General features: G+C 35.2%; 2 protein-coding genes across 2 annotated transcripts; both read right to left on the bottom strand.

Moving 5' to 3' along the window:
* Positions 1–1,804: 1,804 nt before the first annotated feature.
* Positions 1,805–3,091, bottom strand: LOC119610730. The gene has a single exon (XM_037966072.1). It carries the CDS (start codon positions 3,089–3,091, stop codon positions 1,805–1,807), a length of 1,287 nt encoding a protein of 428 aa, XP_037822000.1.
* A 5,837-nt stretch (positions 3,092–8,928) lies between these two features.
* Positions 8,929–11,171, bottom strand: LOC119610732. The gene has a single exon (XM_037966075.1). The coding sequence runs from the start codon at positions 10,912–10,914 to the stop codon at positions 9,262–9,264; it is 1,653 nt and encodes a 550-aa protein (XP_037822003.1). The 5' UTR covers positions 10,915–11,171; the 3' UTR covers positions 8,929–9,261.
* Between the last annotated feature and the right edge of the window lie 2,878 nt (positions 11,172–14,049).

Genomic DNA, 14,049 nt, shown 5'->3' with positions numbered 1-14,049 from the left:
GATAAATATGGACTAAATTGTTGTAGCTATCTGCGACCCTATTAAAATTTTGATTTAATCTTAGTTTTAGAAATTTAACAAATATGTAATATATGACAGAATCTTTATTTATGAACAAAACTCAACGCTTGTTAAATTTGTCATTTCAAATAAGAAAATGCAAAAAAAAAAATTGAAAAGGTCAAAGGGCATCCCGCAATTCCCAAAAATAGGAATGAAAATCCCAAAAATGGGATTTTTTACATTTTTGCCCATAGAGTCCACATTTCTTTCAGGGCTGGGAAAATACTTTTGGAGTAAATAGAAAACATATTGAGGTTTCCAAAACTGCTTTCAGTTTTCTGATCCCAGCTTTGGGATTTTAGAACATGTCGCCCAAAGTTGAAATTTTGATAAAAAATAGGTCATATTCGGAAGGACGCAGTGGTAACATTTTCAAAAAATAGGACAAGTTTTTTACGCCAAAGCGTTCTGCGTAAAGATTCTTTTTAGAAAACTATAAAATTGTTATATGTTCTTAAAGAAAATTTTATTTTATTAATAAAAGAGTTAAGACACATTTTGGGCAAAAAAACGGCAAAAATCTAACTTTTTTGGAATTTTTAAATTAAAAAACGTATATTTTTGGATCTGTAAATGATATTTATCTGAAATTTTTTGTATATTATTGGAAATTTTATTGTCTAACTAACAAGAAAAAATTGAGTCCATTTGGTCCAAAATTACGCCCGGTATTCAAAAAAAGGCGGACCAAGGTATGGTAAATTTTGTATCACTAAATTTTTAAATGCCTATAACTCGGATATTATAAGAGATAAGTAGTATGTCCAAGCATGTTTTTTCAAGATCTCGTCGAGCGCTTTCAGAAAATATAAAAATCTTTGTATTTGGGTGAAAAACAAAAAAATGGCACGAGTTTAAAAATTTTACATGTCGTAGGTACCCTAGTTTGAGCCGCCACAGCTCCGTCCCTGGGGCATCTGGGGGGTTCATCTTCAAAACTTAAACTCGAATACTCCTTGGCTACGCTCATGCCAAATTTTATCCCGATCGGATCAGCCGTTTAGAAATGCCAGATTTATTTCCAAAAAATTTCCATTCTGCCCCACTGTGCAATGGTTGCTGTTAGAAATTTTCATGTCAAGGGTTCTCCAAGTAATTATAGGTGGAATGCATTTTGCAAAAGAAACGTCAATAGCTGATTCGTAATCGTTACATATATAAGTTGAATGGCCGTCATTGATAGACGAGAAACCATAATCTGATGATATATTCTCTAAAATTTGGCCTTTGCTGTCAGTCATCTGGCAGCCCCATGTTGTAGATTTTGCGTTATAATCCCCACATATAAAGGTAGGAGTCGCTGTGTTGTTAAAATGTAAAAAAATCTTCTCAAGCTCAATCTTAAAAACATTTCTTGACATATTCGGTGGTATATAAACGGATACTAAGTTGATGTTCTTCTTTAAATGTTGATGTTCTTCTTTAAATTCAATGTTGATATACCAATTACATCCATATTCGTTGAAAAGTTCAAAATTTTATACTTGATTTTCCTTTTTATGTAAATGCTTACACCTCCATAGCCGTCAGGTCGATTTTTGCAAACGAAATTATAATTAGCCATACTTGTACTTGAGTTATCTATTAGCCATGTTTCACATATCATACAGAATGAAAAGTCATAATTATCAAGAAGTAACTCCAGTGTTTCCTTATTGCCAGGCTTTCTCAAACTCTGTATATTAAATTGTAAAATCTTCATATATGTACTTGTTATCAAAATATAAAAAGGAGGTAACACCTACGGTGTGACCTCTTTAGATCTTAAGCTGTCGATAATTTGATTCTGGAGACCTCTTAAAAATTCTTTCTGATCAAAACTTAAGTTATAATTTTCCCATCCGGCTAAAAAGCCATCTAATTTTGAATTTATATCGGATAATACTTTATCGGATTCTGATTGAGCTGTATTGACGTTTAGTTGGCTAGCAAGTTTTTCTACACTTGAAGTTTTGTGTGGGTTATTGAAATTTGTATTGGGTTTATTATTAACATAATTAGAATCCTTGGTAAATTTTTGCCATTGTTCCATGTTCTGTCTAGAATTTTCAGCCTCTCTTTCACGGTTAGGGTTTCTGCGAACTATTGCAGAATATGGCATTATACTGTGTATTGTCTTAGCAGCTTCTTTACCATTGTTGATAATATTTGAATTGGACTTAGGAGTTAAACGGGGGAAGATATCCTCGACTTCATCATCAAGAACAGCAAAACGGTTTCCAAAAGCGCCAGAATATTTTGTTCTTGCCTCATTAATTGAGAGATTTTCCAAAGTCATAATTTTCTTTATAGTATAGGCCTTAATTCTTGCCGGACATGATTTTGAAGTAGGGTGATGATCATTTTTACAATTAGTGCACATCATTTGACCACAAGACTGAGCCTGTTCGTGTTTATTGAAACAAATTCTACAAACTTCCATCTGCTGTTTACAATGTTGCGCAAAGTGATTAAAGCGATAACAACGGTAACATTGTGCAAAAGAAATGTAATGCTTTACTTTTATTTTAGTGTAATCGTACGAAATTTCCTTTGGTATTTCAAGGCCATCAAAAAATATCTTTACTCTGCCTGTTGGTATTTTTAATTCTCGGTCTTCAGGATCCTTTCTCTCGACTCTTATGCACTTTAATATTGGTACTTCTGAAATTATTGAAGATTGAAAATCCTCCATAGACAAATCTGTGGGTATATCAAAGATTAATCCAATCTTTGACACAAAATGTGCAAATATTTTCGGCAAGTAGCCATCTTGTTTAATACGTTTATCATAAGCAAAGTTGTTTGCCAAATTTCGTAGTTTGAAGGTCACCTTACAACGTCCATAACCTATTTTCAAAACTTCAGTTATACCTTCAACTTCATATTTTTTCAATGTTCTGTTTAGGGAGATTGCATTAATGGGTTTACGGGAACCTGAAGGATCCACCGCATCAACATAAACTATGAAAGGTCCTCGATGTTCTTCATTATATTTATATTCCATACTTATCTTTTCTGCAATGGCGACGGCTGATTCAGCCAACATTTTCAAATTTGAGCCTTCGTCATTATTTAATTCCTTAATACAGAAAGTGTATGTTTTGTTTAAAACTACTTTTAACCCTATGATGGTCATTTATTATTTTAGAAACTTTTTTAAAAACTAAAAATTACAAATTAAGAGAAATTATTGGAAAAAATAAAAAAAAAATTGTATTTCACGTGGATTTAAATTTGGATAAAAATCAACTATGAGAAGAAAAATAATATTAAAGATAAGGTGCATGGCCATAATAAACTAGTACCGGCGGAAGTAAGGATCCACTCGTGGGTCATTTGTCGACATCACGTAGTCGTGAGTAAAAGACTACTACGGGTACCTTCGCCTTCGTGGCAGACGATCGTCAGGTGTCAGCATACCATTCAAAAAATTTTAGGGGTAAAAGCAAAGGATGTACTTGCAGAGTTCTAAGCAACCTCAGCCTCTGAATCTTCAGATGATAATAACATCATCATACCAAAACCTAAAAGGGTAAAGAAGATGAATATAGCAAAGCTAATTTACCTACAACCAAAGGAAGGCTTTCTGAAGCATAAAGGAGGAAGTTGAAAAAGAAGCTTTAGTAAGTCAATCCCAGGTGTCAAAGCCAAGCAAGATATTCCGAAGAAGTACACGTTGTTGAAATCAACCTGGAAAGTAAGGGTGTCTAAAAAGTTGACCCGGAAAGCAAGGACGAAGAAGGAAAGAACCTCTATCTTACTTCAATGTTGTCAAGAGAACACACTGAGACTAAGTCTCTGGAAACGTTGCCAGACATTCCTCCTATTGAAATAGATATAAGATAGAGATGGCACTTACAGCCGAAAAACTCTTAAATTTATTCGAACAGAACAGATGATAATAACAACACTATTATAGACAATACCAACACGAAATGGTGGAAGAAGTGAGTAAAAGAATTGTTAAGCTATAGACCATCAGCACCACACTAACAGATCTCCCGAGGAGCTGAACATTGAGAACATATCCAAGAAGAAAAAGAGTTCCCGTCTTTTAACATAATATACCGTTATCAAAGCTATCTCCAGTCAGATTTCTGCTATGCAGAAACCGGTGCCCATAACCCGACGGGTATAGATCTGTTCAACATTAAGATAAAGAATCGCAAATCCGTTCGACGAAACAAGAGCAGAAGAATCCCATACGGCTACTTGAATCAGTGGGTAGGACAACTGAAATCCTATAGGGAGTCCTAAACGGAAGAAACGAAACACTGCTCAGAAGGAATCCACCACCTGGCAAGATAGTTGCCGCAATGTGGTGGCTTAAATGTTAGCTGTATCTCAAATAGTCTCTACACTAGCATTCTATTTACTACTCCACACTAAAAGAAGATTAGTCGTTAACAGCTCCCCTCCGGTGCTACGACACGGGTCGGTTGTCTAGTCCATGAATGCCGTCACTGCATTGATCGTCCTTCCCTTTACGTGGAACCAAGATATGAATTCCGATAACAAGAACAAAAAGGAGGAGATTGGCTCCTCTACAGAAGACGACCTTTTAGCCAAGACTGGCAACCTATTACAGAAAAAGAGAGTACGGAGGAAGAGTCAGATAAAAATAATCAAGTCAAAATATACCAAGGCAATGTTCATTCTTGACAATATTGCTAAGAATACTGCAAATGGTAAACCACATGAGACAAGGAAGATTGCATCAAATACCAAGCTGTGGTAGATGAGAATCAAATGTTTTTGGAAACCTTACCCAGCACTTCTAAGGAAGAAATCCAAAATATATAGAGGTCTAAGCGAAACCGTTCTCAGACAGAGGAACGTAAATCGCCAAAAAGGAGATAGGTAGTCGAGTCGGAGGACCGCTACTGGGCTCTCCACTAATACAACCACAACAGCCATACGACGCTTTAACGAGGTGGTGAAGGATCATCTCCTTAGTAAAATACAAAGTTGATGTCATTAGCCCTGCAGTAACAGAATGGTGTGCAATTGAATCCAAATTAACCGAGCTAGTTATGGATCATTTACTCGCAAATAAGGATAATATGGTACCTCGTTTTGACTCCAGTGAGATTCACAGGGGATACAGAGTTATCAAATGTCTTGACGAATACTCAAAGCAATTCCTTGGCAAATGTATCGCTAAGATCAGTGATGCATGGGATGTCTTAAGTCTTAGGCTAGGCTAACCCTAGGAAATTCGTATGAGGCCTCACGCATGAATTTGGTTACCAAAAATGACAACCGAATCACCAAAAATGTTGGAATGTCTGAAGCTTCAGAATCCAAACATAGATACGGATGAATGGATCATCCGTACCGAACAAGGCGATGGTCATACACGCCTAATTCTTGCCATCACGAAAACTGGTTCCTTAGGCGGATTTTAGTCTGTTTTTCGGGGTAAGGGAAGCCAATGAGGCAGATAATGTTGAAGCGGATAACTCCCTGCTCTCAGGTATGACGCTCCCCGAGCCTACAGAACAAAATGGCGCTAAAGGTAGTGCAAATTAATCTGCAGCACTCAAAATGTGCTACAGACAATCTACGCGTTGAAGAGTATATCAGCAACTGGTTAGTAACTATGTCGAAATTTAGAATAGTTACTGCAAGTCTTGGTAATAACGTTAAGTGCACACTACAAGGCGGCGTAATCTACCCACTGCTTTGGCTCATCGTTGTTAACACGATTCTTATTGAACTGTGATACTGGTATCAGAAATGTTCCCAGACGTGATTAGCTTTGATTTAGTCTAATGCTTTGGTGTAAACCCAAGCAAGACATAACTGGTACTATTCACAACAAAGACCAAGATTCCAAGCTTCAACTTGCCGCGGTTAAAAAACTGCGAAATCTCAAGAATGCAACAGTCGCCTACTATACCTGTTGTAAGATGTTTGGAATTAAATGGGGACTTAGTTTAACCTACCGAGCGAATATACCACCAGAATCATTACAGATACTTCTGAAATGAACTGCGGTGTTGGTTCTGGTGTTTTCTATAAAAAAAGCTGGGGTAAGTATATCTCACCGTCTTCCCAACAACTGTGTGTCTTTCAGGCTGAAATATTTGCGATAATCTCAGCCTGTAGGGTACTATACGACCTCAATATTCGCGGCAACATAGGGATTTTTGTCGATAGTCAAACGGTAATTCTCTCACAAAATTATTATACTACCACTTCCCTATTAGCTAAACAATGCAAGAGAGATCTATCAAGGCTGGGCCGCCTGTCTAACATTACCCATGTTTGGGTCCCTGCGCATACGGACTATTATAGAAATAAACATGCAGATGAGCTTGCCAGACATGCAAGTTGGCTTGTGCTCCCCTTCAATGAACACTGTCGCAGTTGCAAAGACAGGGAGAAGGAAGAATCGGTCTTCCATCTTTTCTGCGAATACCCTGCTCTAAAAGTTAAGAGAAACCGTTTTCTCAGCAGTCTTAGCATCTAACCTTGGTGAGATATCTGGGTCTAAGCTTAATGATAATGTTTTGGTCAAGTAAAAACATCAAACAGTTGCAACATCATCAATTAAGAGCATGAAGTAATCCTCTTAATTGAATAAAATATTTTAAAGAATGAAATCATTTGTATTTAGGGGATAATCGTGGTTGTGTATGCATTGCAAGTAACGTTGAGTCAAAGAGATCCAAACACATTGACATAAAAAATACCAAAAATACAAAACTCTACCCCCTATAACCGCTTCAACCTCTTTCGTAATTTAAATTTAAGAAAGTCAAAACTAAAATATTTTTATTTTAGAATAAACGGAAATTATAGTAGTTTCATAGCAAACCCCGTTCTTTTCCTTTCTACTCTGTTTAATGCCACATTTACTTATTATTTTTATTGAAAAATAAACATGAATCAGACTGACCAGACGATCAAGGTAGCTTTTATAGTTTTTTATACCCTTCACCTTCGTGAAAAGGGTATCTATAAGTTTGTCATTCTGTTTGTAATTTTCACAATATAATTTTCAGACCCCATAAAGAATATACATATATTCTAGATCCTTATAGATTACGGAGCCGATTAAGCCATGTCCATCTGTTGAAATGAGTTTTCTGAAGACCCCAGATATCTTCGGGATTCAAATCTTCAATAATTCTGGCAGAAATGCTTTCGAGAAGTTTCCTATTTAAAATCAGCAAAATCCGTCCATAATTAACGGAGATATAAACAAAAATCCGAGACAATCTCTGAAAATTTCATCAAAAAAGATAATATTTTGCATACAGAAGCAAGATAGCAACAACCACGCAGAGTATGTGAGAACGATGATGTTGTTCGTTAACTATTGAAAACAAAAACAACGTTTAGCATGTTTTTGTTGTTTTTCTTGTTTATCACAGTCGGTTTCAGTGTATGAAATGATTTTTATTGGAAAGATTAAAAAAGATGTTAAATGTTAAAAAAATAAAAGAAACTACGGCGAAAGGTATATAAGATTCGGCACAGACGAATATAGCATTCTTACTTGTTTTGTACTAAATTTATATATTCCGAAATATATACAATGTATGTATGTATGTATGTATGTATGTATGTATGTATGTATGTATGTATGTATGTATGTATGTATGTATGTATGTATGTATGTATGTATGTATGTATGTATGTATGTATGTAAGCTTGTTATTTGTCACAATTTAATGATAAAGTTTGCAGTAAAACTTAATTTTGAGGGTGTTTTTGGTGGTTTATTTTTGTTAACACAAAAACCACAATCTTTTAAAACTGATAAGAAGTGTTGTTATAGAATATCATGACAAAGAAGCGAAGCTTTGGAAAAATAGTTTTAAGATACAAAGTATGTATACATATTAATTTTATCATTTGTAACATATCAAAAAATAGGCGAATCCCTTAAGCAGAACTGGCACTGTGGGATGAAACATAATGTTACGGGCCCAAATATGTTGCCTTAAAAATAATGGTTTAACGCAAAATATTGACATGTTTGCCTAGCCTCTTGTGTTATCTATTTGGCCCTTTACTTGTTTTATTTTATAAAAGACTGAGTTGCTGTTCTAGGTACTAGTGCTGTAATATTCTACTACTTTTGATTACTCAATACTACTCAATACTTTTCGTTTGGGTACTCAATACTACTCGATACTTTTAACGGTTTTATTTTAAATTAAAAACGAGGAATTTTTCCTTTTTTTAAGTAAAGTTAGACCAGACATCACACCTCTTTTGAGACATTTTATTTTTTTAGATAGCGTCGATAAATATTTGTAACTTTTTAACTATTATTGCAGTGTTTAAATTATTTTTACATTGATTTGATATTGCTAAGAGTTGCATTTCTAATAATGATATGGTCTATATTAGATTTTAGAGCTGTATTTTTTCACATCATAGCCGTTAAATTTAAATAAGTTAAATCCATATACAAGTCTGAAAGTATTGAGTAACTACTTTTTAGTATTGAGTACCCAAAAAATAGGGCAAATACTCGATACTCGATACCCAGTACTCAATACTTTAACAGCACTACTAGGTACACTTTATATGAAGTTCCTATTGTAAACTTCTTTGGGTCTTTGGTGCGTAACATTACAAATACACATTTCGGCGTTGCTATGTAAACAAAGCGAATTCATATTCTCTCTCACATATACATTGAGCCTAAGAGAAAAGGATCAAGTGGAATGGTTTAGGACAAGAAAAACAATAACAAAAAGAGTCGTATTTTTTTTTTTTGGCTACAACAACCCCTTTTGGTAATGAAATTAACACAAGGATAATTTAGTTGTTACGAAGTTGTTGACCACGTTAAAAGAAAAATAATAATAAAAGAGATGTGTTAAATAAAATAATTATATTAAAAAAAAAACTACAAATATATTTTGGGTAAATACAATATATTCATTCGTTGTACATATTTATTAGTGCACATGTACCTACAAGTATTTAATTTAAAAATTAATTCAACTTATGCTAAAAATAATAATTGTAATATATAAAATAATATAAAAAAATAAATCTTCCAAAGTCACAAACAATTAACGAAAAATTATTGCTCGAAACAATTATTAAACAACAAAACTCAAAACAATATCAGTCTATAATATTCTCTCTCTGAAATAAAGTAATTTAGGCATGAAAATATTTCTCCAACGTCGTCTTTTCATCATCTTTTGAAAAAGTCAGTTTCAACAACTTTCAAAAGTTTTTTTCTCAGTGTACCGGAGGTATGGTAAGACGTGGTGTTTTGACTTTCGTTTTGTGTCTTCTTTTTTGTAGGAATGTTTTTACTGATTCCAAAGGTAATTGGAAATGATAATAGGCGCAATAGGGCAAAGGATCCCAATAGGTGAATAATGCTTCTCGTTTATCCAGAGCAGCACTAGCACTAGTGGCCTCCAGAGAACACCATTGGGCTGTTAAAGATGCCAGTGAAGTGTCTTCCTCATTGGATGCCACCAGACTAAGGGGTAGCATGTGTACGCATTTCATAGTACGACATAGAATCTGAGCATGTGAACGATTATAGCAGATATAGGGCAAAGAAACACCCAAACGTATGCCTAATGGTAGAAACTGTCCGGTGGCTTGACATTTAATTAAACGAAAACTTATGTGGCAATTGATGGGTCGCTGAAAACGTACTTTGGCAAAGAAAGTCTTAAGCCAGTTATCTATTAGGGATGCATCACTGGCAGTGGTGGCCACTGATGAAGTAACGGGTACTAGATTTTTTGTATCCTGTTCCACACGGCAGGTAACATTTGCTACAACTTGAGAGTTTTTTACCGTAGTGCAAGTAACATATTGTTCTCCGGGCACATCTCTAACCACCAGCCACTGTTGACGTTCACTTATTTCATGAGAAAAACGTAAATCGCGTCTTTGACGCGGCAACATGTACTTAAAACGTTCCAGTATACCTTGCATGCCCACCGCCACCAAAATATTACGAAATTGGCTTATAAAACCCTGTTCATATAATTCCCATAATTCACGGGCCGAAGATAAGGCCACATAGGGCGGTAGTTCAATATTTTGGGCCGCACAACGTTGATAGAATTGCAGGCAATCGTCTAGTATTAAAGTTTCCTGTACACCAGTCATGAAAGTAGCACAACCCAATAATTCCAAATGAGGCTTAGCTACAGCATCATAATAGGCCGGGCTGGTGGCACAGACCGGTATATAAACCGAGGGTTTTTCCTTGCGCACAATATGGCAAAGGGCAGATATATAATTGTCCACATTGTGTGGATTGGGTTTGGGTACAGCATAAAACTTATCTACAGCCGTTGAAAAACGAGCCAAACCAAATAAACCATCAAATTCAAAAACTACAACTCTTGCTCCCGAAGAATAAAAATTACGGGCCAAATGTAAAGTCTGTATAGTACTACCACAACTTATGAGTATAGTGCGCTTGTTTTGTGAACCCAACTCAGGATTAGAAGCTGCCTCCGTACCGAGTATCCATTTGAAGAGCTCAACCGGTATACGTAAAAGTTTCCAGAAAATCCATAACAAAGCCGACAGCCAAAAACTAGGAGCTGCTATTGAAAGTGGTATATATAACAAATAACGTAGTAGTAAAACAATCAGATTCACTAAAAGATTGGGCCAGAATAGTAAAATACCGCGTACGCGTTTGCCAAAAGGTTGGGCGGGCAAATTTGCCTTGTTAAGTAGTTCCTTATTGATACCAGTGTTCGAACGACTTATGGTAGGTGTATATAAATCCTCATCATCCGATTCTTCTTGGCTGGGATTTTCTGGTATTAAGTCCAAAGAGTTTATGCGTCGAAATTTTGAGCGAGCATATCGTAATTGCCGAGCATAATCTTGTTTCGTTTGAAAGTCAGACATTTTATTATTATCTTTTTTTATAACAATATACACTATTTTAACAATATTTAAATATATTGCAATTAAAAGGTGATTTTGAAAACCGCATAAAATTTAGCGTATTTCATTACTTTTCGTTATTAAAGTTTTATTCGTATATTTTAATTATATATATTTATTAATTTAAAGAAATTAATTCGTTTCACACGCGTATCTCTTAACGTTCAGATCTGCAATACGGTCTGCTTACGATTGATCAATGATGTCGTTTCATTAGTAGTAGTATCTCATCATCCATAATCGTTGCATACATGAAAAATCTTTTTTTTCCGATTTTTTTGTTTGTTTCTGCTTGAAATTTTTATTTTTATATTTAAATTCGTTTACTTATTTATGTTATCACTCACATCCATCACACATTCAATATTTCCCTGGATCTTCGTTTATTTTTATATTTCGTTGCACTTAAAATTATTCCATTATAATTGTTGTATTAGTTGTATTATTAATATATAATACAGTCGTAATACAATATAGGTTTGAAATATTATAGCAATATTAAAATATAGACCTAATATATTCTATAATATTTAATGGGGCTTTGAAAGTTGCCTTCAACAGTGAGATATACAATTCCCTACCTCTGTAGATATTTTGGAATGTAAAGTATTAAAAAACTGATCGAAAAAAGAAAAAAAAAAAAAAACTGGCCATTTCTTGCTCATGATGGAAATCCGTTAAGACTTCTTATAAGCCTATTTTATAGACACTTTACATAGATAAGGACTATTGCATAAGTGGATTAGATGAAGAAAATAGCTCCATAAACGCAAAAGTTAAACTTCAATCTTAAAAGCTCAATTTAAATTTCATCCTTGTAAAGACCAGGGATGACAAAAGTAATTTTAAAATTGTACAAAACAGCATTACATATGTTACCTTTTTGATTCCTAATGTATCAAAAAATTATGTCAAAACTAACTCAAATCGGTTTCATTAGTGATCTGTAATTTAGACAATGGACTGGTCAATAAACTAAATAGTTTATAGACTTGACAATAGACTAGTCTATAGATTAGACAGTAGAGTAATGTATTGTCTAGTCTATAGTATAATCGGTATACTATTCCAAATACTAATTTATGAAGTAGTCTATAAGCTAGCCGATAGACTAGTCTTTAAAATTTTCCGTGTACTACTCTAAACAATAACTTATAGACTAATCACTAGATTAGTTCCTGGACTAGCTAAAAAGTACTTTAAACGTCTATTCAAAATTGCACATCAAATTATAAAAATTTTAGTGATCGGATAAAAAAATAATCGTAAAAAAACTACTTTTATTGTAATCTCTTCCAGGTTTCTTAATTTATCCTTTTTCAAGTCCTTTACACTTTGTGTCAGAAGTACAATTTTAGATTATTATATAAATAGGGAAATAAATTTAAAATTGTACCTACTGGGATATTGTATTAATTTTTCCAACCCTGAAAAATAAAATATTCTAAAATCTTACTATTTCTCTACACTGGCGGTATGCATTGATATCGAAGGCGCCTTCAGTTGGTGCTCCGTAACTAGATCAACTAAATAAGGAACATATTGATAAGCTGCGAGATGTACGATATAACTATCAGAAGAATGGTATACAACTGGGTTACCACGATTAATAGCCTCCCTGAGAAAGGACTTAGATCTATCTGCTATGCAGACGATGACCTAATACTTTTAAAGGGAAAGGATTCAAATTACTTGTGTAGAAGAGTTGAGGAGGCTGTGAATACGGTCTTGAGATGGGCTCAACCGAGAGGCATCAATGTTAACCCGGCGATAACGGAAACCTGTCTTTTCACAAAATTTCTACCTATACTGAACGCTGCTTCCTGGGCAAGAATGTACTGGTTACAGACAAAGTTTAGTACTTAGATGTAATCCTTGACCGGAAATTAAAGTGGAGATACCACATAGAGTATAGGATCAACAAGGCACATCGGTGCTGGGCGATTCTAGCGTATGCTTCAATAATCTGGTGGACTGCTTTGGACAAAAATTGTGATATAAAACTACTACAGGGAGTTCAGCGTACATGCTGCTTGGGTATAAGTGGTGCCATGTGCACTACTTCAACCAAGACTCTGGAAACGTTGCTAGATATTCCACCCCCTGAAACATATTTAAGATATGAGGCGGCGCTTACAGCCGAACGGCTCTTTACTTTATGCGAACTGGCCAAAAGCGGTTACAGGACACGTCATCAATGTATACTGGACACATTGGAAGGTTATACACAATCTTCGTACGCGCCTGATCACATACCAGACACAGAATATGTCGGGAACTTTGAAATGCTGATCCCAGATAGAATGTCTTAGTCAAGCGAAACATTAGATCAAATTCCAGCAGGAATCCGTTGCTACACGGATGGCTTTAAATTGGGGGACAAAGTGGGCCTGGGGTTCTATATTGAAGACCCAGAAACATAAATATACCATCGTTTACCTATTCGCAACACAAGCTTCCAGACAGAAGTCTGAGCAATAACGGAATGTGTAAATTGGATTAAAATAAATATGGCGCCCACAGAGCTTAATATATTTACCGCCAGAAGCAAATAGGGCGATAGCACGTGATATAATTAAATACAAGACCGTATCGGATTGTAAAAAAGCTTTAGCTGAATACTCTCCCAGAGGTATGGTTTACATCATACCAGGCCACTCGGGAGTAGTCGGCAACGAAAGGGCGAATGTAATAGCTTTAAAGGGAAGGAAGCTCGAGGTAGCAAAACCATTCGACGCAATAAAAGCTGATTTAAAAATATGGGTGAGATAATCCTATAAGGCCTATTGAAATAATGAAATGGTGGGTAGAACCACAATGATCCTATGACCCTGACGAGAGCAAGACGAGAAATCTCCATAAAATGAGCAAGTCCAAGGTTAGTATGATGGTACGTATTCTGAGTGGATACACAGGATTACGAGCACATCTATACAAAATTGGACGTGCGGATTCAGACGAATGTAGAGCATGTGGAGAGGACAGTAAAACTCTGGAGCACTTTCTTTGCCACTGTCAGGCATTCGTCGAAGTTAGATCCAAGTATCTTGGAAGTGATGTTATTCCGGAAATAACATTTCTGACTAACACTGATTG

The sequence above is a fragment of the Lucilia sericata genome, unplaced genomic scaffold, assembly GCF_015586225.1.
Source record: "Lucilia sericata isolate MDLA Ls3-8-SP2 unplaced genomic scaffold, ASM1558622v1 Contig001269F_arrow, whole genome shotgun sequence".
Lineage (NCBI taxonomy): Eukaryota > Metazoa > Arthropoda > Insecta > Diptera > Calliphoridae > Lucilia > Lucilia sericata.
The sequence above is the reverse complement of the archived record's forward strand: the minus strand, read 5'-3'. Positions and strand labels throughout refer to the sequence as shown.